Source organism: Mastacembelus armatus, chromosome 22, assembly GCF_900324485.2.
Source record: "Mastacembelus armatus chromosome 22, fMasArm1.2, whole genome shotgun sequence".
NCBI lineage: Eukaryota > Metazoa > Chordata > Actinopteri > Synbranchiformes > Mastacembelidae > Mastacembelus > Mastacembelus armatus.
The window spans coordinates 1816957-1844732 of NC_046654.1; the positions used below are offsets into that span (position 1 = coordinate 1816957).

At 39.6% G+C, this 27776-nt stretch overlaps 2 protein-coding genes across 4 annotated transcripts in view; one reads left to right on the forward strand and one right to left on the reverse strand.

Moving 5' to 3' along the window:
* ahsa1b (AHA1, activator of heat shock protein ATPase homolog 1b) overlaps window positions 1-27776 on the forward strand; it is a 70571-nt gene that overhangs the window by 1856 nt on the left and 40939 nt on the right. For all 3 annotated transcript variants that reach the window (XM_026295019.1, XM_026294953.1, XM_026295184.2), the window contains exons 2-4: window positions 803-868; window positions 18782-18872; window positions 25936-26043. The gene's annotated coding sequence lies outside the window, so the exon portion shown is untranslated. The remainder of the gene's footprint in view (window positions 1-802; window positions 869-18781; window positions 18873-25935; window positions 26044-27776) is intronic.
* On the reverse strand, window positions 84-26300 carry LOC113123955 (neuroblast differentiation-associated protein AHNAK-like). The gene is made up of 13 exons (XM_033325019.1): window positions 26243-26300; window positions 19769-19818; window positions 18747-18857; window positions 18345-18458; window positions 18101-18254; window positions 17665-17825; window positions 16590-17579; window positions 15215-16511; window positions 14201-15127; window positions 13836-14044; window positions 5069-13778; window positions 2082-4894; window positions 84-1916 (listed from the first exon to the last, which is right to left on the reverse strand). The coding sequence occupies exons 1-13, from the start codon at window positions 26298-26300 to the stop codon at window positions 1032-1034; spliced, it is 16479 nt and encodes a 5492-aa protein (XP_033180910.1). The 3' UTR covers window positions 84-1031.

Below are 27776 nucleotides of genomic sequence, written 5' to 3' on the forward strand. Positions count from 1 at the left end.
CAGATGCCACTAATCAGTAATGCTTACAAGCCAAAACGCTTAAAGACTAATGACTTAAAATACATAATCAGCTTCAGACACAGTTTTGCATGTACAGTAGTATTATTTATTGTGTATAACTTTGCAAACATGTTGAGTTAAAGCGTATCAGAATACAAACAGGAGCAGTAATCAAGTAAAACTCCAGAGGTCATTAAAAGCTATTTACACAGCCAGTTCAATATTCCCCACTTTGTACAGAGATGCTGAAAAAAACACGTTATTGATATTTTTTTACCATAGCAAACTAGGTTTAAAGTAGCAAAATATTAATAAAAATATAGTTGCAGCAGTACATTTGCTGTGTTTTATCATAAGCATTTCATTTCAGCTTTGCATTGCCATTTTTTTTTTACATTTTAGCTACAGCAACAGGAATATCTTGATGATACATGTTCATGTTAATTTTTCTGTCATATACTGCACTATTACTATTGTCAACTTTACAGTGAAATTATTGTAAACATATTTTGGAATGTCAGTAATATGGATAGGTTTTTCCCAACAGTCTGGTTCAACTATTTTTACATCAAATCACTGCTGATTATCATTTTGTAAAGCAAGAGCACAACTAACTTAATATTGTACATTAAAACCATGAAATTACAGAGTTGACATAGTTTACGTTTAGTTCAGTATCACAATAAGCGAAAATATTTGGTGAAAACCTGTTATATTTTGTAGTAAGCCTACTCAGTTAAACAGCTTATTAACAGCGTTATCACCTTCTCAGTTTGAATTTCATGAATCCATCTCTGTACAGGTCAGGAACATGCAACCAGAGACTGAAGTTAACTCCTGGGCACTGACAAATTCTTCCCTGTGATTGGTAAGTTATATGTAAACAACCTTTTCCAGTTACCAACATGTTGCTTCTGTCTCCTCTCATATTACTGAGTAGTGAATTTCACAATCCACCAGCCAGGGATTGCACTGTTAGTACTTTACTTTAGACATAATTGTACTTTAGACATAGGTTATATCATGTTAGGTCACTTCTCAGCTCCATCAAAGAACCTCATTTTCTCAGAGTGCACAGAGTCTCTCAGCCTTTGTATGGATGAGGCTGTTTCACCTGAGATGGGCTCAGAAGAGTCAAAAACATGTGTAATTTGTTTTGTTATAACAACTGTTTCACTTCTTTCACTTGATGTTTCCGTAACTAACTGCTTCTCAAAGATAGTGGTCCTGCTGCTCTGTGAGTCTTCGACAGTCCATGACCCCACCTTGTTATCCACAGATTTTATGGGGAGTCCTCCAGATGGTTGGACCTGGACAGCAGTTAGTATCTTGGCATGATGTGCTTCTGGGGTTGCTTGTATGTTTGATGTGACGACGTGTATTTTTCCAGATTGCAGCCTTAGTGTTTCTTCCGATGAAGATGAAATTCCAGATGACAAAATAGTGATTTTCTCAGGCAAGTTGGGCTCAACCGAGATCATCTCGGTCCTTGTGGTTGAAGTAATAATGTTACTGTGCATCTCTCCAAGTCCTGTAGCAGCATTAGGATCAGAGTATTTGACAGTTACCTTAGTAGGAGAAGCTAAGGACAAGCCACCATGCTCACTTGTCATCGTGGAGCTAATATCAGCAAAGGCTTCTGATGATTGAACAGAACAGGTGGGGCTTATTTCCTCATCTCTTGTTTCCTCTCCTGGACTCTTTTCATCCTTCTCTTTTTCAGAAGCTCCGGTAGTTTTTGATGGAGAGGACAGTCCAAAGTTTGGGAATTTAAACCAACCTGTCCTCTCAGGACTTTTGGTAATATCTTGCTTGGTTTTTGTTTCCTTTTCTTCCACCTCTAGCTTCTTTTCACTGGGGCCATCAGTTTCATGGACTTGGTTTGAGGTTTGAAGATTTTCTTCCATCTTGTCTGTCTTTGGAACATCAAATTCAACATCAAAATTCTTGAGAATCTCACCAAATGATGCAAGAGTTGATTTTGCTGAATTACTCTCTGCTTTAAGTTCAGTGTCTGTATCTAGCTGATCAACTTTTCTTTCAGTGTCGACAGGGTCTAGATTTTCTTCCACTTTGTCTACTTTTGGAACATCAAATTCAACATCAATATTCTTGAGGATATCACCAAATGATGCCAGAGGCAATTTTGCTGATGAACTCTCTCCTTTAGTTTCAGCATCCATATCTATCTGATCTTCTTTGCTTTCAGTGCCAACAGGGATATATTCATCTTCAGGTTTGGATCTTGAGAAACTCAGCTTTGGCATTTTAAATGATGGTAGTTTGAATTTACTCGGAGATCCATGGCCCACAGTCTCAGTCTCAGTTTTTCCTGTTTCCGAATCTGATATTGCTACTTTAGACACATCTGTTGTAATATCAACACTTGGAACTTTGATGTTGACAGCAACACATTCTGTATGTTTAGCTTCATCAGTTTCAGCTTCAGTTTTGTCTGTGTCTGGTGCATTTGTGTTGACATCATAGCTTCCAAATTTGGGCATTTTCAGTGTTGGCACTTGAAATTTTAAAGGTGATCCTTTAACAGCTTTTGACTTAGTTTCCACCTCAGAAACTTTAATTTCTTCACTAGTTGATTCTTTGGCTCCTGAAATGGCACCTTCAGATTCTTTGACTTCAACACCTGGCAGTGTGACCTCAGCTTTTGCTTCTGATACTGTGACATCTACGTCTGTTTTTGGTAAGGTTATGTCAATTTCAGGGCCTTTAACTTTGGCCATTGAGATGCCAAACCTCGGCATTTTAAACTTGCTTTCCTGCGCATCTAATTCCACATCACCTTCTGGTGGCTTAAGTTCCACTTCAGGTTGTTTACCCTCCACACTTCCTCCTGGAATAGAAACATCAGTATCTGGAAAACTGGCCTCAACTTCGTGCTCTTTCGTACTTTGCTTTGAAAATGAAAATTTGGGTAATGAAAACTTTGTCTTTTTAAATTTGGCATCAAGTGTAGTAGGTGCCCCCTCGACTACAATACTTGAAGAATCAGTGATATCAATACCTGGACCATGTACTTCAGTTTTGACCTCTGGTAGTGTAATGTCTGCTTTTGTGTCGTCAATGTTAACATCAGCCTCAGAGGCCTTAATGCTTGGCTTTGAAAATGACAATTTTGGCATTGTCCAACTTGTCTTTCTCAACTTTGCATCAGTCTCTGTCATTGGTGGCTGTGATACTAAAATCAAACCTGCAGGCTCTTTGATTTCAAACTCAGGAAGTTTCACTTCAGCTTTTGCATCTGGTATTTTTAAATCTGTTCCCTCCACTGTAATGTCTTTGTCCACATTAGGTCCTTCAACACTGACCTGTGGAGTAGCAGCTCCAAATTTGGGCAATTTGAATGTTGGCATTTTAAATTTTGATGGTGATCCTTCTGTATCCTTTGTCATAACTTTGCTCTCAGGTGCTTTGATTTCCACTTCAGAAGGAGGTTCTTTAAGTTCAACATCAGGGAATTTGACTTCAGATAACGTTACATCAGTGCCATGCCCTTTGACTTGAGGCACAGAAAAACTAAGACTTGGCAGTTTAAACTTGCTCCCTTTCCTTTCATGATCAGTACCTGCAGATTTTATATCTATTAATGGGCCTTCACTTCTGGGTGTTGCAATGTTAAGTGCAAGAACTTCTTCAGGGATTTTAATGTCAGCTCTGTCAATTTCCACATCTTTTTCCATATCAGGTATTTCATCAGTGACACTTGGAGTGCCAACCCCAAATTTTGGTAACTTGAATGTTGGCATTTTAAATTTTGATGGTGATCCTCCTGTATCCTTTGTCACATCTTTGATCTCAGGAGATTTTATTTCTACTTCAGCACTGAGTTTGACCTCATCTTTGGCTTCTGGTAGTGTCAGATCCACATCTTTCTTTGGCAAGCTTAAATCAGTTTCAGGCACAGTGAACCCTGGCATTATGATTCCAAACTTTGGCACTTTAAACTTGCTTCCTTGCCCATCAACTTTTGCTTCAAACTCTGGCAATTTCATTTCTTCTTCTTCTGTTTTTACTTCAGTTGTTGCTTTGAGAGCTACAACATTCACATCCTGAAGACTGACATCAACTTCTGGGGTCTTAACACCTGGTTTTGAAAAAGAAAACCTGGGCAATGAAAATTTTGGCTTTTTCAGTTTTGCATCTATCTCAACGCCTGGCTGTTCTATCACAGCACCACTCGAAAGCTCTTTGACCTTAACCTCTGGCGCATGGACCTCTGCTTTACCTTCTGGTACATCAACATCTGTGTGTGGTAGAGATATGTGTATGTCTGTTCCGTCAACTTTGATTTCTTTGTGTATTTCAGGTACTTCTGCACTGACAGTTGCAGCTCCAAATTTGGGAAATTTGAATGTTGGCAATTTCAATTTGGATGGTGATCCTTTACTACTTTTTAATTGAGATTCAATCTCAGGAGCTTTCATTTCCAGTTTAGCAGAAGGTTCGTTTAGTTCAACATCAGGAAGGTTGACATCTGCTTTGTGATCCTTCTTTGATAAGCTCAAATCAGTTTCAGGCCCTTGTACTTTTGGCACTGAAATTCCAAACTTTGGCATTTTAAACTTGCTTCCTTTTCCCTCACCTTCAGTTCCTGTAATTTTCATATCCAGAGGCGGACCCTCAATGTCAGTATTCTGTGCTGAAATAGCAATTGTAGTGCTCTCCTTAGGTATTTTCAACCCAGCTCCTTCAGCTTTTATGGTTTTGTCCTTATCAGGTACCTCCACACTGACATTTGGAGAGGCAACTCCAAATTTAGGTAATTTGAATGTTGGCAGTTTATATTTTGAAGGTGAACCTTTACCATGCCCCAACTGAGCTTCAGTCTCATGAGCTTGAATCTCCACTTTAGCATCTGGGAGTTTAACTTCAGCTTTGGCTTCTGGAACTATCACATCAACATCTTTCTTTGAAATGTTTACATCAATTTCAGGTCCTTTTACTTTTGGCATTGTGATTCCAAATTTTGACATTTTAAACTTGCTTCCTTGCACATTTGTTTCTGCTTCACACTCAGGTGGTTTCATATCCACAGTAGATTCAGGTGCTTCTGGGAACTTAACCTCAGCTTTTGCTTCTGGTAGAGTCACATCTATATCTTTCTTCGATAAGCTCAAATCAATATCAGGACCTTTTACTTTCGGCATGGAGATTCCAAACTTTGGCATTTTGAACTTTCCTCCTTGTCGTTCATGTTCAGTTTCAGCCTGGAAAGGTTTGATTTGCACTTCAGGCTTTTTAGCTTCCATTTTTGCCTCTCTCAAAACTTCTGCTTTTCCAAGACTGACATCAATTTTAGGGGCTTCTGGGAGTTTGCTCTCAACTTTTGTCTTTGGTAATGTGACATCTATGTCTTTATTTGGTAAGCTCATGTCAGTTTCTGGCCCTTTTGCTTTAGGAATTTTGATTTCAAACTTTGGCATTTTAAACTTACTTCCTTGAACATCAAGTTCACCCTCAGCCTTCAGAGGTTTGATTTCCAATTTGGGCTTTTCAACTTCCACCTCATAATCTGGAACAGAAACATCCACTTTTCCAAGACTGACATCAACCTTAGGGGCATCTGGGAGTGTGACTTCAGCTTTAGCCTCTGGTAGTGTGACATCTACATCTTTCTTGGGTAAACTTAAATCAAATTCAGGCCCTTTTATTTTTGGCATGGAGATCCCAAACTTTGGCATTTTGAACCTGCTTCCTTGAACATCAAGTTCACCCTCAGCCTTCAGAGGTTTGATTTCCAATTTGGGCTTTTCAACTTCTGTCTCATACTCTGGAATAGAAACATCCACTTTTCCAAGACTAATGTCAACTTTAGGGGCATCTGGGAGTGTGACTTCAGCTTTAGCCTCTGGTAGTGTGACATCTACATCTTTCTTGGACAAGCTTAAATCAAATTCAGGCCCTTTCATTTTTGGCATTTTGATACCAAACTTTGGCATTTTAAATTTACTTCCTTGAACATAAAGTTCCCCTTCAGCCTTCAGAGGTTTGATTTCCAATTTGGGCTTTTCAACTTCCACCTCATAATCTGGAACAGAAACATCCACTTTTCCAAGACTGACGTCAACCTTAGGGGCATCTGGGAGTGTGACTTCAGCTTTAGCCTCTGGTAGTGTGACATCTACATCTTTCTTGGACAAGCTTAAATCAAATTCAGGCCCTTTCATTTTTGGCATTTTGATACCAAACTTTGGCATTTTGAACTTACTTCCTTGAACATCAAGTTCACCCTCAGCCTTCAGAGGTTTGATTTCCAATTTGGGCTTTTCAACTTCCACCTCATAATCTGGAACAGAAACATCCACTTTTCCAAGACTGACATCAACCTTAGGGGCATCTGGGAGTGTGACTTCAGCTTTAGCCTCTGGTAGTGTGACATCTACATCTTTCTTGGGTAAACTTAAATCAAATTCAGGCCCTTTTATTTTTGGCATGGAGATTCCAAACTTTGGCATTTTGAACCTGCTTCCTTGAACATCAAGTTCACCCTCAGCCTTCAGAGGTTTGATTTCCAATTTGGGCTTTTCAACTTCTGTCTCATACTCTGGAATAGAAACATCCACTTTTCCAAGACTAATGTCAACTTTAGGGGCATCTGGGAGTGTGACTTCAGCTTTAGCCTCTGGTAGTGTGACATCTACATCTTTCTTGGACAAACTTAAATCAAATTCAGGCCCTTTCATTTTTGGCATTTTGATACCAAACTTTGGCATTTTGAACTTACTTCCTTGAACATCAAGTTCCCCCTCAGCCTTCAGAGGTTTGATTTCCAATTTGGGCTTTTCAACTTCCACCTCATAATCTGGAACAGAAACATCCACTTTTCCAAGACTGACATCAACCTTAGGGGCATCTGGGAGTGTGACTTCAGCTTTAGCCTCTGGTAGTGTGACATCTACATCTTTCTTGGGTAAACTTAAATCAAATTCAGGCCCTTTTATTTTTGGCATGGAGATTCCAAACTTTGGCATTTTGAACCTGCTTCCTTGAACATCAAGTTCACCCTCAGCCTTCAGAGGTTTGATTTCCAATTTGGGCTTTTCAACTTCTGTCTCATACTCTGGAATAGAAACATCCACTTTTCCAAGACTAATGTCAACTTTAGGGGCATCTGGGAGTGTGACTTCAGCTTTAGCCTCTGGTAGTGTGACATCTACATCTTTCTTGGACAAACTTAAATCAAATTCAGGCCCTTTCATTTTTGGCATTTTGATACCAAACTTTGGCATTTTGAACTTACTTCCTTGAACATCAAGTTCACCCTCAGCCTTCAGAGGTTTGATTTCCAATTTGGGCTTTTCAACTTCCACCTCATAATCTGGAACAGAAACATCCACTTTTCCAAGACTGACATCAACCTTAGGGGCATCTGGGAGTGTGACTTCAGCTTTAGCCTCTGGTAGTGTGACATCTACATCTTTCTTGGACAAGCTTAAATCAAATTCAGGCCCTTTTATTTTTGGCATGGAGATTCCAAACTTTGGCATTTTGAACCTGCTTCCTTGAACATCAAGTTCACCCTCAGCCTTCAGAGGTTTGATTTCCAATTTGGGCTTTTCAACTTCTGTCTCATACTCTGGAATAGAAACATCCACTTTTCCAAGACTAATGTCAACTTTAGGGGCATCTGGGAGTGTGACTTCAGCTTTAGCCTCTGGTAGTGTGACATCTACATCTTTCTTGGACAAACTTAAATCAAATTCAGGCCCTTTCATTTTTGGCATTTTGATACCAAACTTTGGCATTTTGAACTTACTTCCTTGAACATCAAGTTCCCCCTCAGCCTTCAGAGGTTTGATTTCCAATTTGGGCTTTTCAACTTCCACCTCATAATCTGGAACAGAAACATCCACTTTTCCAAGACTGACATCAACCTTAGGGGCATCTGGGAGTGTGACTTCAGCTTTAGCCTCTGGTAGTGTGACATCTACATCTTTCTTGGGTAAACTTAAATCAAATTCAGGCCCTTTTATTTTTGGCATGGAGATTCCAAACTTTGGCATTTTGAACCTGCTTCCTTGAACATCAAGTTCACCCTCAGCCTTCAGAGGTTTGATTTCCAATTTGGGCTTTTCAACTTCTGTCTCATACTCTGGAATAGAAACATCCACTTTTCCAAGACTAATGTCAACTTTAGGGGCATCTGGGAGTGTGACTTCAGCTTTAGCCTCTGGTAGTGTGACATCTACATCTTTCTTGGACAAGCTTAAATCAAATTCAGGCCCTTTCATTTTTGGCATTTTGATACCAAACTTTGGCATTTTGAACTTACTTCCTTGAACATCAAGTTCACCCTCAGCCTTCAGAGGTTTGATTTCCAATTTGGGCTTTTCAACTTCCACCTCATAATCTGGAACAGAAACATCCACTTTTCCAAGACTAATGTCAACCTTAGGGGCATCTGGGAGTGTGACTTCAGCTTTAGCCTCTGGTAGTGTGACATCTACATCTTTCTTGGACAAGCTTAAATCAAATTCAGGCCCTTTCATTTTTGGCATTTTGATACCAAACTTTGGCATTTTGAACTTGCGTCCTTGAACATCAAGTTCCCCCTCAGCCTTTAGAGGTTTGAGTTCCAATTCGGACTTTTCAACTTCCACCTCATAATCTGGAATAGAAACATCCACTTTTCCAAGACTGACGTCAACCTTAGGGGCATCTGGGAGTGTGACTTCAGCTTTAGCCTCTGGTAGTGTGACATCTACATCTTTCTTGGGTAAACTTAAATCAAATTCAGGCCCTTTTATTTTTGGCATGGATATTCCAAACTTTGGCATTTTGAACCTGCTTCCTTGAACATCAAGTTCACCCTCAGCCTTCAGAGGTTTGATTTCCAATTTGGGCTTTTCAACTTCCACCTCATAATCTGGAACAGAAACATCCACTTTTCCAAGACTGACATCAACCTTAGGGGCATCTGGGAGTGTGACTTCAGCTTTAGCCTCTGGTAGTGTGACATCTACATCTTTCTTGGGTAAACTTAAATCAAATTCAGGCCCTTTTATTTTTGGCATGGAGATTCCAAACTTTGGCATTTTGAACCTGCTTCCTTGAACATCAAGTTCACCCTCAGCCTTCAGAGGTTTGATTTCCAATTTGGGCTTTTCAACTTCTGTCTCATACTCTGGAATAGAAACATCCACTTTTCCAAGACTAATGTCAACTTTAGGGGCATCTGGGAGTGTGACTTCAGCTTTAGCCTCTGGTAGTGTGACATCTACATCTTTCTTGGACAAACTTAAATCAAATTCAGGCCCTTTCATTTTTGGCATTTTGATACCAAACTTTGGCATTTTGAACTTACTTCCTTGAACATCAAGTTCACCCTCAGCCTTCAGAGGTTTGATTTCCAATTTGGGCTTTTCAACTTCCACCTCATAATCTGGAACAGAAACATCCACTTTTCCAAGACTGACATCAACCTTAGGGGCATCTGGGAGTGTGACTTCAGCTTTAGCCTCTGGTAGTGTGACATCTACATCTTTCTTGGGTAAACTTAAATCAAATTCAGGCCCTTTTATTTTTGGCATGGAGATTCCAAACTTTGGCATTTTGAACCTGCTTCCTTGAACATCAAGTTCACCCTCAGCCTTCAGAGGTTTGATTTCCAATTTGGGCTTTTCAACTTCTGTCTCATACTCTGGAATAGAAACATCCACTTTTCCAAGACTAATGTCAACTTTAGGGGCATCTGGGAGTGTGACTTCAGCTTTAGCCTCTGGTAGTGTGACATCTACATCTTTCTTGGACAAACTTAAATCAAATTCAGGCCCTTTCATTTTTGGCATTTTGATACCAAACTTTGGCATTTTGAACTTACTTCCTTGAACATCAAGTTCACCCTCAGCCTTCAGAGGTTTGATTTCCAATTTGGGCTTTTCAACTTCCACCTCATAATCTGGAACAGAAACATCCACTTTTCCAAGACTGACATCAACCTTAGGGGCATCTGGAAGTGTGACTTCAGCTTTAGCCTCTGGTAGTGTGACATCTACATCTTTCTTGGGTAAACTTAAATCAAATTCAGGCCCTTTTATTTTTGGCATGGAGATTCCAAACTTTGGCATTTTGAACCTGCTTCCTTGAACATCAAGTTCACCCTCAGCCTTCAGAGGTTTGATTTCCAATTTGGGCTTTTCAACTTCTGTCTCATACTCTGGAATAGAAACATCCACTTTTCCAAGACTAATGTCAACTTTAGGGGCATCTGGGAGTGTGACTTCAGCTTTAGCCTCTGGTAGTGTGACATCTACATCTTTCTTGGACAAACTTAAATCAAATTCAGGCCCTTTCATTTTTGGCATTTTGATACCAAACTTTGGCATTTTGAACTTACTTCCTTGAACATCAAGTTCCCCCTCAGCCTTCAGAGGTTTGATTTCCAATTTGGGCTTTTCAACTTCCACCTCATAATCTGGAACAGAAACATCCACTTTTCCAAGACTGACGTCAACCTTAGGGGCATCTGGGAGTGTGACTTCAGCTTTAGCCTCTGGTAGTGTGACATCTACATCTTTCTTGGACAAGCTTAAATCAAATTCAGGCCCTTTTATTTTTGGCATGGATATTCCAAACTTTGGCATTTTGAACCTGCTTCCTTGAACATCAAGTTCACCCTCAGCCTTCAGAGGTTTGATTTCCAATTTGGGCTTTTCAACTTCCACCTCATAATCTGGAACAGAAACATCCACTTTTCCAAGACTAATGTCAACCTTAGGGGCATCTGGGAGTGTGACTTCAGCTTTAGCCTCTGGTAGTGTGACATCTACATCTTTCTTGGACAAACTTAAATCAAATTCAGGCCCTTTCATTTTTGGCATTTTGATACCAAACTTTGGCATTTTGAACTTACTTCCTTGAACATCAAGTTCACCCTCAGCCTTCAGAGGTTTGATTTCCAATTTGGGCTTTTCAACTTCCACCTCATAATCTGGAACAGAAACATCCACTTTTCCAAGACTGACATCAACCTTAGGGGCATCTGGGAGTGTGACTTCAGCTTTAGCCTCTGGTAGTGTGACATCTACATCTTTCTTGGACAAACTTAAATCAAATTCAGGCCCTTTCATTTTTGGCATTTTGATACCAAACTTTGGCATTTTGAACTTACTTCCTTGAACATCAAGTTCACCCTCAGCCTTCAGAGGTTTGATTTCCAATTTGGGCTTTTCAACTTCCACCTCATAATCTGGAACAGAAACATCCACTTTTCCAAGACTAATGTCAACCTTAGGGGCATCTGGGAGTGTGACTTCAGCTTTAGCCTCTGGTAGTGTGACATCTACATCTTTCTTGGACAAGCTTAAATCAAATTCAGGCCCTTTCATTTTTGGCATTTTGATACCAAACTTTGGCATTTTGAACTTGCGTCCTTGAACATCAAGTTCCCCCTCAGCCTTTAGAGGTTTGAGTTCCAATTCGGACTTTTCAACTTCCACCTCATAATCTGGAATAGAAACATCCACTTTTCCAAGACTGACGTCAACCTTAGGGGCATCTGGGAGTGTGACTTCAGCTTTAGCCTCTGGTAGTGTGACATCTACATCTTTCTTGGGTAAACTTAAATCAAATTCAGGCCCTTTTATTTTTGGCATGGAGATTCCAAACTTTGGCATTTTGAACCTGCTTCCTTGAACATCAAGTTCACCCTCAGCCTTCAGAGGTTTGATGTCCAATTTGGGCTTTTCAACTTCTGTCTCATACTCTGGAATAGAAACATCCACACTTCCAAGACTAATGTCAACTTTAGGGGCATCTGGGAGTGTGACTTCAGCTTTAGCCTCTGGTAGTGTGACATCTACATCTTTCTTGGACAAACTTAAATCAAATTCAGGGCCTTTTATTTTTGGCATGGAGATTCCAAACTTTGGCATTTTGAACCTGCTTCCTTGAACATCAAGTTCCCCTTCAGCCTTCAGAGGTTTGATTTCCAATTTGGGCTTTTCAACTTCCACCTCATAATCTGGTATAGAAACATCTACTTTTCCAAGACTGACGTATACCTTAGGGGCATCTGGGAGTGTGACTTCAGCTTTAGCCTCTGGTAGTGTGACATCTACATCTTTCTTGGGTAAACTTAAATCAAATTCAGGCCCTTTTATTTTTGGCATGGAGATTCCAAACTTTGGCATTTTGAACCTGCTTCCTTGAACATCAAGTTCACCCTCAGCCTTCAGAGGTTTGATTTCCAATTTGGGCTTTTCAACTTCTGTCTCATACTCTGGAACAGAAACATCCACTTTTCCAAGACTAATGTCAACTTTAGGGGCATCTGGGAGTGTGACTTCAGCTTTAGCCTCTGGTAGTGTGACATCTACATCTTTCTTGGACAAGCTTAAATCAAATTCAGGCCCTTTCATTTTTGGCATTTTGATACCAAACCTTGGCATTTTGAATTTGCTTCCTTGAACATCAAGTTCCCCCTCAGCCTTTAGAGGTTTGATTTCCAATTTGGGCTTTTCAACTTCCACCTCATAATCTGGAACAGAAACATCCACTTTTCCAAGACTGACGTCAACCTTAGGGGCATCTGGGAGTGTGACTTCAGCTTTAGCCTCTGGTAGTGTGACATCTACATCTTTCTTGGACAAACTTAAATCAAATTCAGGCCCTTTTATTTTTGGCATTTTGATACCAAACTTTGGCATTTTGAACCTGCTTCCTTGAACATCAAGTTCACCCTCAGTCTTCAGAGGTTTGAGTTCCAATTCGGACTTTTCAACTTCCACCTCATAATCTGGAACAGAAACAGCCACTTTTCCAAGACTGACATCAACCTTAGGGGCATCTGGAAGTGTGACTTCAGCTTTAGCCTCTGGTAGTGTGACATCTACATCTTTCTTGGGTAAACTTAAATCAAATTCAGGCCCTTTTATTTTTGGCATGGAGATTCCAAACTTTGGCATTTTGAACCTACTTCCTTGAACATCAAGTTCCCCCTCAGCCTTCAGAGGTTTGATTTCCAATTTGGGATTTTCAACTTCTGTCTCATACTCTGGAATAGAAACATCCACTTTTCCAAGACTAATGTCAACTTTAGGGGCATCTGGGAGTGTGACTTCAGCTTTAGCCTCTGGTAGTGTGACATCTACATCTTTCTTGGACAAGCTTAAATCAAATTCAGGCCCTTTCATTTTTGGCATTTTGATACCGAACTTTGGCATTTTGAACTTACTTCCTTGAACATCAAGTTCCCCCTCAGCCTTCAGAGGTTTGATGTCCAATTCAGGCTTTTCAACTTCCACCTCATAATCTGGAATAGAAACATCCACACTTCCAAGACTAACATCAACCTTAGAGGCATGTGGGAGTGTGACTTCAGCTTTAGCCTCTGGTAGTGTGACATCTACATCTTTCTTGGGTAAACTTAAATCAAATTCAGGCCCTTTTATTTTTGGCATGGAGATTCCAAACTTTGGCATTTTGAACCTGCTTCCTTGAACATCAAGTTCACCCTCAGCCTTCAGAGGTTTGATTTCCAATTTGGGCTTTTCAACTTCTGTCTCATACTCTGGAATAGAAACATCCACTTTTCCAAGACTAATGTCAACTTTAGGGGCATCTGGGAGTGTGACTTCAGCTTTAGCCTCTGGTAGTGTGACATCTACATCTTTCTTGGACAAGCTTAAATCAAATTCAGGCCCTTTCATTTTTGGCATTTTGATACCAAACTTTGGCATTTTGAACCTGCTTCCTTGAACATCAAGTTCCCCCTCAGCCTTTAGAGGTTTGAGTTCCAATTCGGATTTTTCAACTTCCACCTCATAATCTGGAATAGAAACATCCACTTTTCCAAGACTGACGTCAACCTTAGGGGCTTCTGGGAGTGTGACTTCAGCTTTAGTCTCTGGTAGTGTGACATCTACATCTTTCTTGGACAAGCTTAAATCAAATTCAGGCCCTTTCATTTTTGGCATTTTGATACCAAACTTTGGCATTTTGAACCTGCTTCCTTGAACATCAAGTTCCCCTTCAGCCTTCAAAGATTTGATGTCCAATTCAGGCTTTTCAACTTCCACCTCATAATCTGGAATAGAAACATCCACTTTTCCAAGACTGACGTCAACCTTAGGGGCATCTGGGAGTGTGACTTCAGCTTTAGCCTCTGGTAGTGTGACATCTACATCTTTCTTGGACAAACTTAAATCAAATTCAGGCCCTTTCATTTTTGGCATTTTGATACCAAACTTTGGCATTTTGAACCTGCTTCCTTGAACATCAAGTTCACCCTCAGCCTTCAGAGGTTTGATTTCCAATTTGGGCTTTTCAACTTCCACCTCATAATCTGGAATTGAAACATCCACTTTTCCAAGACTGACGTCAACCTTAGGGGCATCTGGAAGTGTGACTTCAGCTTTAGCCTCTGGTAGTGTGACATCTACATCTTTCTTGGGTAAACTTAAATCAAATTCAGGCCCTTTTATTTTTGGCATGGAGATTCCAAACTTTGGCATTTTGAACCTGCTTCCTTGAACATCAAGTTCACCCTCAGCCTTCAGAGGTTTGATTTCCAATTTGGGCTTTTCAACTTCCACCTCATAATCTGGAACAGAAACATCCACTTTTCCAAGACTGACGTCAACCTTAGGGGCATCTGGAAGTGTGACTTCAGCTTTAGCCTCTGGTAGTGTGACATCTACATCTTTCTTGGACAAACTTAAATCAAATTCAGGCCCTTTCATTTTTGGCATTTTTATACCAAACCTTGGCATTTTGAATTTGCTTCCTTGAACATCAAGTTCCCCCTCAGCCTTTAGAGGTTTGATTTCCAATTCGGACTTTTCAACTTCTATGCCATGGTCTGGAATAGAAACATCCACACTTCCAAGACTAATGTCAACCTTAGGGGCATCTGGGAGTGTGACTTCAGCTTTAGCCTCTGGTAGTGTGACATCTACATCTTTCTTGGACGAGCTGAAATCAAATTCAGGCCCTTTTATTTTTGGCATTTTGATACCAAACCTTGGCATTTTGAACTTGCTTCCTTGAACATCAAGTTCCCCTTCAGCCTTTAGAGGTTTGATTTCCAATTCATGCTTTTCAACTTCTATGCCATGGTCTGGAACAGAAACATCCACACTTCCAAGACTAACGTCAACCTTAGGGGCATCTGGGAGAGTGACTGCAGCTTTACCATATATGTTTTCCAGATTAATGTCTACATCAGGGACATATGGGAGATTTATGTTTGCTTTACTGTCTGGAATAGTGATATATATATCTTTCTTTGAACAGCTTAAATCAGTTTTAGGTCCTTTAACCTTTGGAATGGAAATATCAAGACTTGTCGTTTTAAATTTACTTGCCTTTCTGTCTCTTTCAAGTGCTATCGTGTCAGTCCCAGCAGTGATTGTTTCTGCATCAAGTGCATTCATATTGATACCTGGTGAAACTCTTTCAAATTTTGGTACTTTGTCTCTGTGCTCCTGAGTTCCAGTATCTATGACTTCACTTCTGAACCCTGGAAAGAAGATGTCAGACTTTGGTTTTGCAGCATCAAAATTAATGTCAAAAACTGTTTTGGCTGATGTATCACCTTCTGAATCAATGTATTCAATACTGTCAATTTCAGGCATTTTGATGTCAGATGTCACTCCAATCTGCTGTTTGCTTTTCCTTGATTCAGTTTTTGATGTTTTTACTTCTTGGAGCAATGCGGCCCTTTCTCCTTCCAGTGCATGTCCTTTTTGTTCAGTTTGTTTTGGCAAGTCAATTCCAATGTCAGGGATTCTTATGTCTGGTTTTGCAATTTCAAAGCTAGGCATTATAATTGTTGCCTTCCTGGATTTTTTATCTGATTCTTTTTGTCTCAGTGTAGTTACTGATTCATATCCAGATGCAATGTCCATTGGACCTTGTGTATTCTCATTTTCTTGTGCCTTAAGAATAGCTACTTCTTCTGCACCTTCTTTACCAGGTATTGTAATATCTTTTTTATAGACCTCAGTTTTGATCTCTTTGTCACTTTGTTTAGGTTTACTTTTGTATGCCTTTTTGGTTTTTCGTAAATCTACCTTGGTTTCCATTAGAGTTTCGTCTGAGGTCAAATCAGCAGGTGTGATCTTTGGTAGCTTGATTGTAGTCTTGGAGCTTTCAGGAGATGCAGTTATGTCAAACTTTGTGAGAAGTGAGTCATGTTTTGTTTTAGTATCTACAACTTTAGTAGGCGTCTTCACTGATATTCTTTGTGCATTTGCATCTATCACAGTAATTTCATCAGGAATAGGCACACCAGATGTGTCAACCTTAGGCAGTCTAAATCCAGGCAATTTTGACACTGCCTCTTTCACACTGTCAACATCAATTGACAGTTGTACAGTTTCTGGTTGAATTTCTTCATAATGTCCTGTAAAAACACCTTTAGGTTCTTTAATTCTTTTGGCTTTCGTCCTCTTAGATGTGTCTTCCATGCCTGGAATCTCAATGTCTTCACGTTTGGGAAGTTTCATTCTGGTCAGGCTGCGCTTTGACAGTCTATCATAAGGATCTTCTTTCACCTCTACACCCTCACTTGTAAGCTGCTCATTTTTAGTCGTGCATTCTTCATCGCCATTTATGTTCATTTTTTGTATAATTTCCTCAGTGGAAATGTCACTCAAACCTGTTTTAGGCAGTTTGAATGTTGGACCTGACTTTACTTCTTTTTTATATTTAATGTCCATGCCTTTCTTTCCTTTTTCTTCACCTTGCATGAATTTGACGTCAGATATAAGTTCCACCTGTGGTAACCTTGAAGTCTCACTGCTAATTAGTTGAGTATTAACATCACGTACTAGTTCGTCACCCTTTAGTTCTATGTGTGACTCCAAACTTGGGATGACATCTGATTTTTCATTATCAGGTTGAGCTGCTATTTCAATACTTGCCCCTAGCGTTTTTAACCTTTTTGGTGAGGATTTCGGTTTGCCATCTTTCTTGTGTGATTTATCCTTTCCCAGAATTTTTACTTTCAGTTCAGATCGTTCTTTTTTCTTTTTATTCTCATTAGAGGACATGATACCAGAGGAGCTTCCCTGATCTCCCAGAGTCACAGTTAGATCTTCTGTTTTCAAGGTGCTGGCTATACTGATAAGTTCCACTTTGTGTTGAACAGTTTGAGGTTCAGTTAGTTTTTGATCATCTTGCTGAAGTCTTAAGTCTTTTCGGTCCTCTGTCACATAGACTTCTGGTGTTTCTTCCAACTGGCTTTCTGGATATTCAGGTGAAAGCATGTCTGCTGTTTCGTGAATGTCATCACTGATCTGTCCAGTTGTCGGTGCATCTGTGTCCTGGTCTTCAGATGAGCTAATGCGGCCTCTCTTTGTTAAAACAGAAAGCTTTGTTTTGTGCCTCTTTTTGCCTTTGAGAGCATCCTGGGATTTTATTGGTGACTCTGTGTCACTTGTGGTTGGGCTAAGCTCTAACTTTCTCTGTTCATCAGCCTCTGAGGAACTATGGGACCTTGAAAAATGGGACTTTCGTCCTTTTGCAAAGGAAGGGAACTTGGGCCATGAAATACGGGCATCCCCACGCCTTTTGGTTTTTCCTTGCTCCCTCATCTCTGGAACGTAGCGCTCCTCCTCCTGTTGAGCAACAGAAATACAAAACGTCAGTTTTGACTCCAAAAGTCCTTACACCAGAAATTGCAGAAAATTTAAAAATAGTTACAGGGATAATATCAGATTCAATGGCAGATTCAGCCTCCGTGATGTGCGGCTTGCGTTTCAAGCAGAGCTTCACTTTGTAAGCCTGAGCATGCTCCAGAATCTGAATGGCATCTTCGTAAGACACATTGTCAAAATATACAGTGGCGCTCAGAATCTGATCACCTGCAGGAACAAAAGCAAAATATTTTAGAGGGACTTAGTCATTAGTGATTAGTCATTAGCCTTTGCTCTTGAAGTTTCTTTAGTGAAGATAGTGATATTTGTACAGTACGGACAGACAGTACAGACAGTGTTAGTACTTAGTCTTTAGCATCTTTATTTTTCACTGGCTGTTGATATTTGTAAAATTCTGAAATTTTGAAGTATACCATCTCCTGGTTAGAGCATTTTAGCTTTCCTTGTCACTTTTTGTTTTTTATTTCCACCTACTGGCTTACCTTCTTTTACTTTCAGATTTTTTGAGGCGGGTGACTCTGGCACCACTTCCTTAATGAAGATCCCGTCTTTCCCTCCTCCTCCATAAATTAGTCCCTCTGCATTTCCATCTTTGGCTGTTTTCACTATTACCCCAGACTCAGGGCTGTGAACCTCCTGCCATCACATTCAAATACAAATTATTATCAATTTACCTTTAGCTTGGTATTCTCAGAGTACAGAGAAGACAAGGTGGGAATGTCTCACCTTCAGTTTACTCATTTTTGGAGTCGAGCGCTTTTCAAACATGGACCCAAGACCAGACTTTTTTGTTTTCTTTCCACTTCCACTTTTGAGGTGTGGGTCATGCTCTGTGTCACACTAAAAGAAAAACAGAGACAAATCACACACTGTGGACTGGGCAGTTTTTTTTGTCTATGCAATGTTGTGCTTTTAATGCATTTAATTTTTTCTTTCACTCAGCAACACACATTTGTCAATGGATATCAAGGATAACACTGTGTTTAAGAGCCAAAAACCCAAAGTATTGATATCCACATGTCAGTCCAAGATCAAGATAAATCTCTATTAAAGCCAAGCTGCCCATAATGAGAGTGTCACTGGGAGAAGAACAAATTAATGGAGGGGGATAATTTAATAATTTTTCACCTCTTGGTCACTTTCTGTGTATTTTTCACTTTCAGGATATTCCTCGATGGGGGACGATCCTTGAGGGCGTGGCCTCTCTCCCTCTGTGAACTGAGATGGCTCGTCACATACCTGCGTGGACATGAGGTCAGTTAACACAAAAAGTTACGCAGTTTATTCCCAACACAGTTGTTGTTATCATTCTGAAACGACATGACGGCAGTTTTATCTGTCTGAACAACATCTCCTCTTCCTTAGCCACCTGAAACACTCTTTAATTCTAAAACTCATCCATGGACAACAAAGGTTTGGAGAAAACTGGCTCACAGATAGTGTGATAACACCTTGCTGTGCCAAAGGCAGCACAGACTGGCTGTGTAACTGTTAACCATTAACTATTATCACATTATTGGACATGGATGACAATGTTGGCACATCTTTCAGCCTAACACAAGAGTGAACTAGAGTTAATTAGCAAAAATAATTATCTGTGCCATCATATAATGTGATACAGACTTTAATAATCTCTAGAAGACAAATCCTAATAACTTTTGTGATCCTTCAATTTTCATCTAGTGCCAATGCTAATGAATTTGTGTTCACCCCCGTCTTGCTGTGATTAATGCTAATATGGCATGCCAATATGCAGTGGAGTTTTTAAGAAGCTAATTACACATATTAGGATACTAACTCTGGGCCTCTGTTACAATACATGCATGAAGAATGTCATTTCAGATTTTTTCACACATTTTTATAATCAGTTTCAAATATGAATAAATCAGTATATAAAAGAGAAAGTCCTAAAAATGTTACAGAACTTTGAGAAGGTACCATCCAACAAATTGTAGTTTGATATGCTCAATTAATGTTTGGGGAAATTATGGAAAACAGGAAAAAGTTAAATATTACACATAATAAATTGATAAAACAGTTAATATGCTAAAATGTTAACAGACAAACCCAAAACCTTTAGTGATTTATTAGAAATTAAAAAAGGAAACTATAAATTTATTTTCATTTTCCGTCACGGGGGAGTCACTCACCGAATCGTCCTCTGTACCAGGCTCTGGTGCTCTCAGTCTTCGACCAGGTCCTACTTACAAAAAAAAAAATAAAAAAAATAATCATTGTTAACGTCTGATATGACATGCTGTTAAATATTGTCACAAGCAGATCTTCATTGCTCCACATTCTGCATATGAAAGTGAGCAACATGTCAGAAATATGTTGCCCCATGACACGTAGCTAAAAGGGAAATGCATTTGGTCATTTTAATAGTAATAGTGACAGACTTCTAATCAAAGTCCTATACTGTAATCATAAATTCAAACCATAGGTTTGTAGAAAGGCATCTATAAAATAACCACTTCTATACATTTACAAACACAGCAAATAAACTGCTTTTAACACAGTTAAGTACCAAATCACTAAAATTCTTTTACTGTATTATACTAGTGTGATAAGAACACTCTGTAGCTTCAGTCAGATGATTCCTAAATTTTTATTGCATGAATAAATGAATGCAATGAAACTGCACAAATTTAAACACAGGTTAGACGCTGCTGTTTATCTGCAGTAGTAAGGTGAAGTTTCCACCCTGTCTGACTCCTGGAACTTGTTTTGAGGCTCAGGGAGACACTGGAGCCGATGATGAGACTATTTCGGATTTTTCCTGGCAATAAATTCCCCCAGGGACCTGCTGCTCCTTCGTCTATTAAGTGATCCACTGTATCGACCCACAGATTAGACTCTGCAGCCTCTCCTCTCAGCTCTTCAAGGCTGTTGTAATGGAAAAGTGTGACTCCAAATCAATCTTAGTCAGATTATTACTCACTCTGATTTCTATTTAATTTGACTCAATTTTAAAATACCCCTGTATTCAGGTTGTTTTGAAAGTTCGATTAGATCACCATCCATATTTAGGGGTTTAGTCTATTTGTTAGCAGTAACATTTGGGATAAACACTAGAAATTCAAATTTATAATGTAGATTAGCATCAAATAAGGCTTGACGGTGTAGAAATATTGTTGCATGATCTAAATTTAAACCTTTTCTGTGGTTTTAGATCCTCAGTTAAAAAATTCATATCATCAAGGGGGCATTTATCAAAAGTTAAAAGTGTAAAGTGATTCTAAATGAATGCAGTTGTACTCAACACTGAGAAAGAAAAGGTTTCTGGCTTTTGAGCAGTTGATGAATCTCTTCTGTAGCCTGTGTGATAAAAGATTTTGTGGTGTGAAGTGGTTTACTGAGCTAATGCATCAGACAGGATATAATCCGCTCCACAAGTGGAATGATTCTGTTTTGGCTGTTGTTAAAATCTAGCTCTGTATCAAATGAGCTACCACAATGTACCACAACCAAGCAAACAAACTTTGTTCTGTCCTTTTAGTGGAAAATACCTGATGCAAAACTTTTTGGATTTTTGGATTTAAAAACATTAAAGCAATTTAAAATGATATAATTCAAAATTATATACTGAAGGACTGTACTGTCTCAACTAATATTGACAACCCACCCACTGCCTTACATTAGCGTATATCATGTGAAGAGCTCTTAAGTGCATTATAAGACAGTTAAGGCAAGAGACTGATGGTATAAAACCTCCCACTATATCAGGGCGCTTACTGCCCCAAGGTTGAGCATTAAAGATAAAATAAAATTATAGCTCTAAAATAAAAAAAACCTGAAATGCCATCAAAGATTCATATTACTCTGATTAGAAATATCTGACAGACAAGAAGATTCACACTGCAGACGCTGCCTGAGTAAACACACCACAGTCTAGACATGTTGAGAAACATAATAATCAAAAGCCTTTACTTCTGCCTATGCTTACTCCTGTGTTGTATGGATCTTTTTCATAGAGTCACCACCAGCCTTCTTCTTCAGCCCAGGTTTGATGAACAAAAACATGCCAGGAATTTAGTAATTTTTGCTCATTTTGTGGAATCGAACAGCTCACCTACCTGCTGCTGCTGTTTGTTTAGCTCCTGGAAATAAACCAAGGTGTTAATAACACGTCGTTAAAAAAAGCACTTAGACATTCCTGGTGTGAGTGTGACTGTTAAAGTGGCTAAAAAGATTGGTTCAGTCACAGATGGCCAAAGGAGGTGGGGCACTTTGAGGTTGCAGTTTCTGTATACCTTGGCTGGACTTGTCACTCCCAAAATGTTTAAAGTGTTTTCAAAAGGGCCTCATGGCGAACCTGCTTTAGAGATGTAACTGTTTGCACTTCCTTAGTTTTGAAAATAAACAGATCATATCTGATCGCTCTATTGATATAAGATTCCTTAAACAGGGTGTATTTGTTAATTACACAAATCATTTACTTTTCGAGGATACCTTAACAAGATCTTAATTATTAACAGTCTATTTTCTAATGTAATGAAAATTGTTTAGGACATAAACGTCTTGGTAAAACCTCAGCTATATTTTGTTGTTAGTCCAGATAAATGTTAGTGTTGCTAACAGGCTAAACTGTGATGGTGAACATGGTAAACTTGCTTCACATCATCATGTTGTCAATGCACTGTGAGCATGTTAGCAAGAAAGTGTTGAAGGTACTCAGAGAGCCACTAGCATGGCTGCAGGCTCTCTCTACATATAGTTGTTGTAATGAAAACCATTGAGAATTTCAGGAGTGATGAATTTGTTTTGATTGGTCATGTAAAGTCTATTTTCAATTTGACCTTCACATCTGAATATTACACACAAGGAGGACTACATAGCTGCAACTATTATTTTCATTACTGATTAATGAATGAATCAATAGGACTTTAAACTGTCAGAAAATGGTGGGAAAATACCAATCACAACTTCCTAGAACTAAAGGTGATGTCAGAGGTTTTGTCTGATATTCAGGTCACTGTGATCTATTACAAAGACAATCTGCAGATTTTTCCATTGAAAACGGTTCCATTGGAACCTGAGTATTTTTCAGTATTTTTCAAGGTTAAAAAAATAGTTGCAAATTATTTTCTGTGAGTCAATTCATTAATTAGCTACTTGGTCCAGGTCATGTAGACATACACACTTTTAACATCAATCTGCTTGCAGATCAAACTTGCAAATGTTAAATGTGTTCTTCGAAATGCTAACAGGTCAAAATCTCCTGTGCAGAAAGTGAAGCACAGTTTCTAAATATTTCAGCCACAACAAACACACTTAGATACAGTAAATTGGTAGACAGACACTGAAAAGTGCAGCATTAAGGTAAGGTCTTGCAGAGATATGAGCATTGAAGCCTAACAGCTGTGGTCCAAGTCATTAGAAAATTTCCATCTTGTTTTGAAGCAGTTTATAGCTGCATCATGATCTGGTATATTATCAATAATTGTATAGATGTTCATGTTTCAGACACCTGGTTCACTGATCATCGTGTTTGTCCAGAGGAGTAAAGTGGAGCTACTGATGGTTCAGTTTGTCTTTAGGAAGTTAAGCTGCACAGAATTACATTGACTCATTAAGTAACCAGAGTGCTTGGGTCCCTCAGGGCTGAAAATGACATATGCCATGTGAAGTACAGCGGCTGTATATGTGAATCATGATATCCATGTGTACAGTGAGTTTATGGAGGCTTTAAGCCCTGCTTGACATGTCCCATTGAGAACTTCATACAGACGAATGTCCATTATTCCTGCCCCAACTACTAGCACCACACATACAGAACCTCCTTTCTCAAATATTTGTCATGTGGGTGCTGCAGAGGCCTTGATAACAACACTCACTGCTGGCTAAAATTGTCAAAATAAAATCACTCGGACGCTGTTATCTGTTTGACTTATCATAGATTAGATATCATAAATGTTCAAGAAGCTGCTGCCTAATCTACCAATTTAGTTTTAATAGCAATATTCTGCAGGTGCAGTAGATGAACACAAGCAGTAGATGCTGAAGCCTTTTGTGATGCAGATCCTGCATGATTCATAGTTGAGTGCAAGTGCAACTCTGGGTTTGGGTGTGGCTGAGGGTTGGTGCTCATGTGACAAAGAATGAGGTTTACAAACTGCAGTGACTGCCTCAGACAACACTGATGTGGACACGTAAAGTCCTCTGTGCTAACACAATGCTGTGACAGTGAACCTCTGTAGGCGCTTTCTTGTGGTGGCATCACTATAAATCATAAGGTCTTACAAAAACAAAAACTGCAGTCCTAAAATATAAATAAGTTTGTTTATTGACTCACAAATAAAAATCCTATTAGTGGTTTGCCCTCAGCTCATCTCTTGTGTAACCACCTGCTGCAGTTTGTGTTCCCTGTTGAAAAACACCTGGAAGGCTTCCTGAAGCCACCCTCTTCACTCAACTCAGTAAAACATCTTATTATTTGTGCTCTTGGATTTGGATTCTGCTTATTTTTTGTTTGACAGACACAAACTCCTTTCACTGGAAGGAAGTTTGTTTGGATCCAAATTATAATAGGATTTAAGTGAAGAGGAAAAAAACAGAATTTGATTTTCTGCATGGATTATATGAACATGAGCCTGCAAAAGCACATGCCTTCAATCTATGAACCTGATGCTAAATTACACTGAGTTTCGTCACAGCTCTGGAATTACAGCAAAACACACAGATGCTAAGTTATACGAGGTCAGCAGCCACACCTGGGTTTAATGCTTGAACACAGTGTTTGTTTTACCTGATGTGCATGGAGCATCAAGTGACTCTGATTTCACTGTGATCATTTAGTTGCAAAACTTGATTGCCTGATAGTAAATGTAAATTACAGGCAAACTTGTCCCCTGACAGTAACTTATCGACCACAACTGGGTAAGAACAGTCTGGAGAAATAGCATGTTTTAAAATTAAATTCACCTGTTTGATGACAATTAATTCTCAGCATTTGAACTATTCTGTAATACACTAAACAACAGACATCTGTATGGAAACTGAATAAATATGAAAACACTAAATAAAGTGAGCAAGTTCATGAGAAATTTGTGACAGCAGTACCAAGTTTCTAGGATACCAATTGCTCAAACCGTTGTAAAACTGTAAAATAAAGTTACGCCCACCCAGCTGATGCTCTGACTGTTTTTACTAAAGCTGCCCAGCACTGAGTGATAGCAGGCAAACTCTTCAAGTAGTGTAATATTGATTGAAAAGCTGCTTTACGTTTCACTGTTGAACAGATCAGCCACCCTGTCTGCCTTACTTCCTCACTCACTCTCTCTCCTTATCATGCTCTTTTCCTCTGACCTTGAGTGTGGCCCAAAGCCTTTCCACATCTTGAGGCAGAGTTAAGTCATAGTAGCAGCAGAGGTAAATGAGAATTGTGCTAAATGGAATGTGGAGACATAATAACATTGCCATTTTTAAATTAATAATTTACTACACAACACATATTGACCTCCTTGCCTAGCCCAGACATCAGCCAACACAGTATATATGACATATGACACTATGATAACCCTAATAACAAACACAGTGTTATTCCCAAGGCTTGTATTTTGTATAACTAAGCAGTTAATTGAGACACTGGAAATTCAAGCTACATGTCATGTTGGTGATGCAGCAAGTTTTCAAGCCTATTTTACTGTTTGACTTACTAATTTCTTAATCAAAATAATAGTAATAGTTTAAAACTGCTGCGCATGCACCAGAAAACATCCACTGAAATCAAATAAACTGCACACAAAGACCTGGTTTCAGCCTAGTGTCTTTGCACAACATAATAAACATGTTAGCACATCTGGTTTTCTCAGAATAATTTCAAGCTTCATCATAAATGTTGTGTAAATGTAATCAAGTTCAACACAAACTGCGTAGCTATGTTCCGTGGTCACAAATGCGGTCAGGTATAGTTTACTTACACGGTGTACACAGCATATTGCAGTATATTAAACTGTATGCATACAGTGTCGACATCCATTCAATGTAAACACAGAGAATCGATTTGCTGTAACTAATTTCTGTCTTCCTCTCTTAAAACCTGCATTTACATTTGTGAAAATCCATAATGGGATGTTTTGAACCAGTAGGGTATGCACCGTGTTGAGTTTGATAGCTTTCAACATCTTACATTTTCAGAACTTGCAGTGAAACTGATTCAAGGGATTTGCCCGTGAAGTTATTGCTAATTTTTTTCCCCACACTTCAGTAGCTTGTTTCATCTTTACCCCAGGAAGTTGTCCTCTATTACTATGTCTGCAGTCCTTATTTCTACTTTGCTGAACTGCCACAGTAACCAAGTCTGTTTGCCTTTCAGCCTGTTCTCACACACACCACAGGAGGGAAACACAGCTGGCTGACATCCTCTATGATGACATCTTCACACTCCTCTGCTCTCTGCAGACACACCCAGCACTCACTGCAGGTCAGCAGCACAACTCAGCATCAGCACCAGCACCAGCTGCCTTAAACTCGCTCACTGTCGGTCTTCATCTCAAACACACACACCACTGCACTACTGAACCCTGCTGCTGATTCGGTGCATTGCTCAGGGGAAAACAGCACAGACAAAGTCATGGAGAGAGGAAATACAGAACAAAGAGAGCACAGAGAGCGATGCCCACCAGTCCCTGAGGAGGCAGCGTGCCAGTTGGGAAAGGCCAGGTGAAAACAGTCGCACATGATGGCAGCGGTGGTGGTGGCGGCAGCAGCAGCAGAGACAAAGTCCTGGGCAGGGCAGGCAGGAGGGGAGAGATGGTGGTGGTGGAGGGTTAGGCAGCTGCTGCTTCTGCTTCCCCCTTCTCTTGCTGGATCAGCTGTGTTTGCAGGTCGGCCAGTCGCAGCGAGGGATGAGTTGCAGAAATAACAGAAGAAAGAAGAGAGTTAGAGCTCTGTGCTGCCTTCTCCACTGAGTGAAGGAAACTCCCTCGTCAGCCCGGTAAACATGGACCTCCAGTGCAGCATACTAAGTTAATTATGGGAGGAGCTGCCCCCCCCCCCCCAGCACACACAGACACATCCCTCAGTTCTCCTTCTACTCCTCCTCCTCTTCTTCCTCTCTGTCTCGTTGACCGCACTAATCCGACAAGGTCAGTCACAATGTCTGACTCCAACAGGGATGAGGGGGTGATAGTTTTTTGATGTGGGGCAGTACTTCAATTTGAAGCTGTGTATAGTTAGTTTAAAATCATATGCTGTGAACAGGCAGGTAAGATGATGTAGATTGAGGAGGAAATTGAGGTGAACCAAAATAAAGCAGCAGCTGTCGTTTCACGTCGACCTGTGAGGCTTTGGGCTGATAAGGTTTAGTTTTGAGGCAGAACAAGCAGACAGGGAAACAGAAAAGTTAGTTAAAAGACTTTTGTAATGAGAAATCCAAGTACAGCAAGTGATGCTTCATTCTGGGCTCTGACAACATCCACTCCGGTCACAGTTACACTGTCACTGATACAGTAAACAAGCAGCTCAATAACTTATGTTTGACTCATCCAGTGCCGCCAATAGAGACTCCGAATATAAATTGAAATGGCAGTAGATTTGAAAAACAGTACATTAATGAATTATAGATGCAAATGTGGAAACATAGATTAAACCTGAAGTTACCTCTGAGAGAAAAGAAAAATCCACTTTGGTTTGTATAAAGGATCTACTGTAACAATTCATTAATCAGTTTCTAACCATAGGAAATAATGTGATTACATTTTTATAATAATTTATAGTTGATTAAAAATCATTTGTCAAACCTTCTTAAGATCCAGCTCCTAAAATGGCAGGATTTGCTGGGTTTCTCTGTTTTATGTTGTAAATCTGAAGATGTTGATTTGAGACTGTTGGTTGTGTAAAATAAGCAGTTACAGATACTTTAGGGTTCTTGGTATTTATTTTCAAGATTTCTTTTCTCTCTAGAACCTATTATAGACAATGTATTAAAATTTGACATCAGTGATAAAAAACTGATATTTGCAGCCCCACAGTGATACTCTCGCCTGTTACCATGGTAGCTCTTTCTACTGTGTGTGGCTTCTTACTCCATAAATCCTGAAACAACAGACTCATTAGAGTCAGTTTGAGCACCGGGTCTTTCCCTGAATCAGACTGAACATGTGACTGTTTTAGCGATGTAGCTGTTACATCTGGAGGAGAAGACACAGGTTAAGA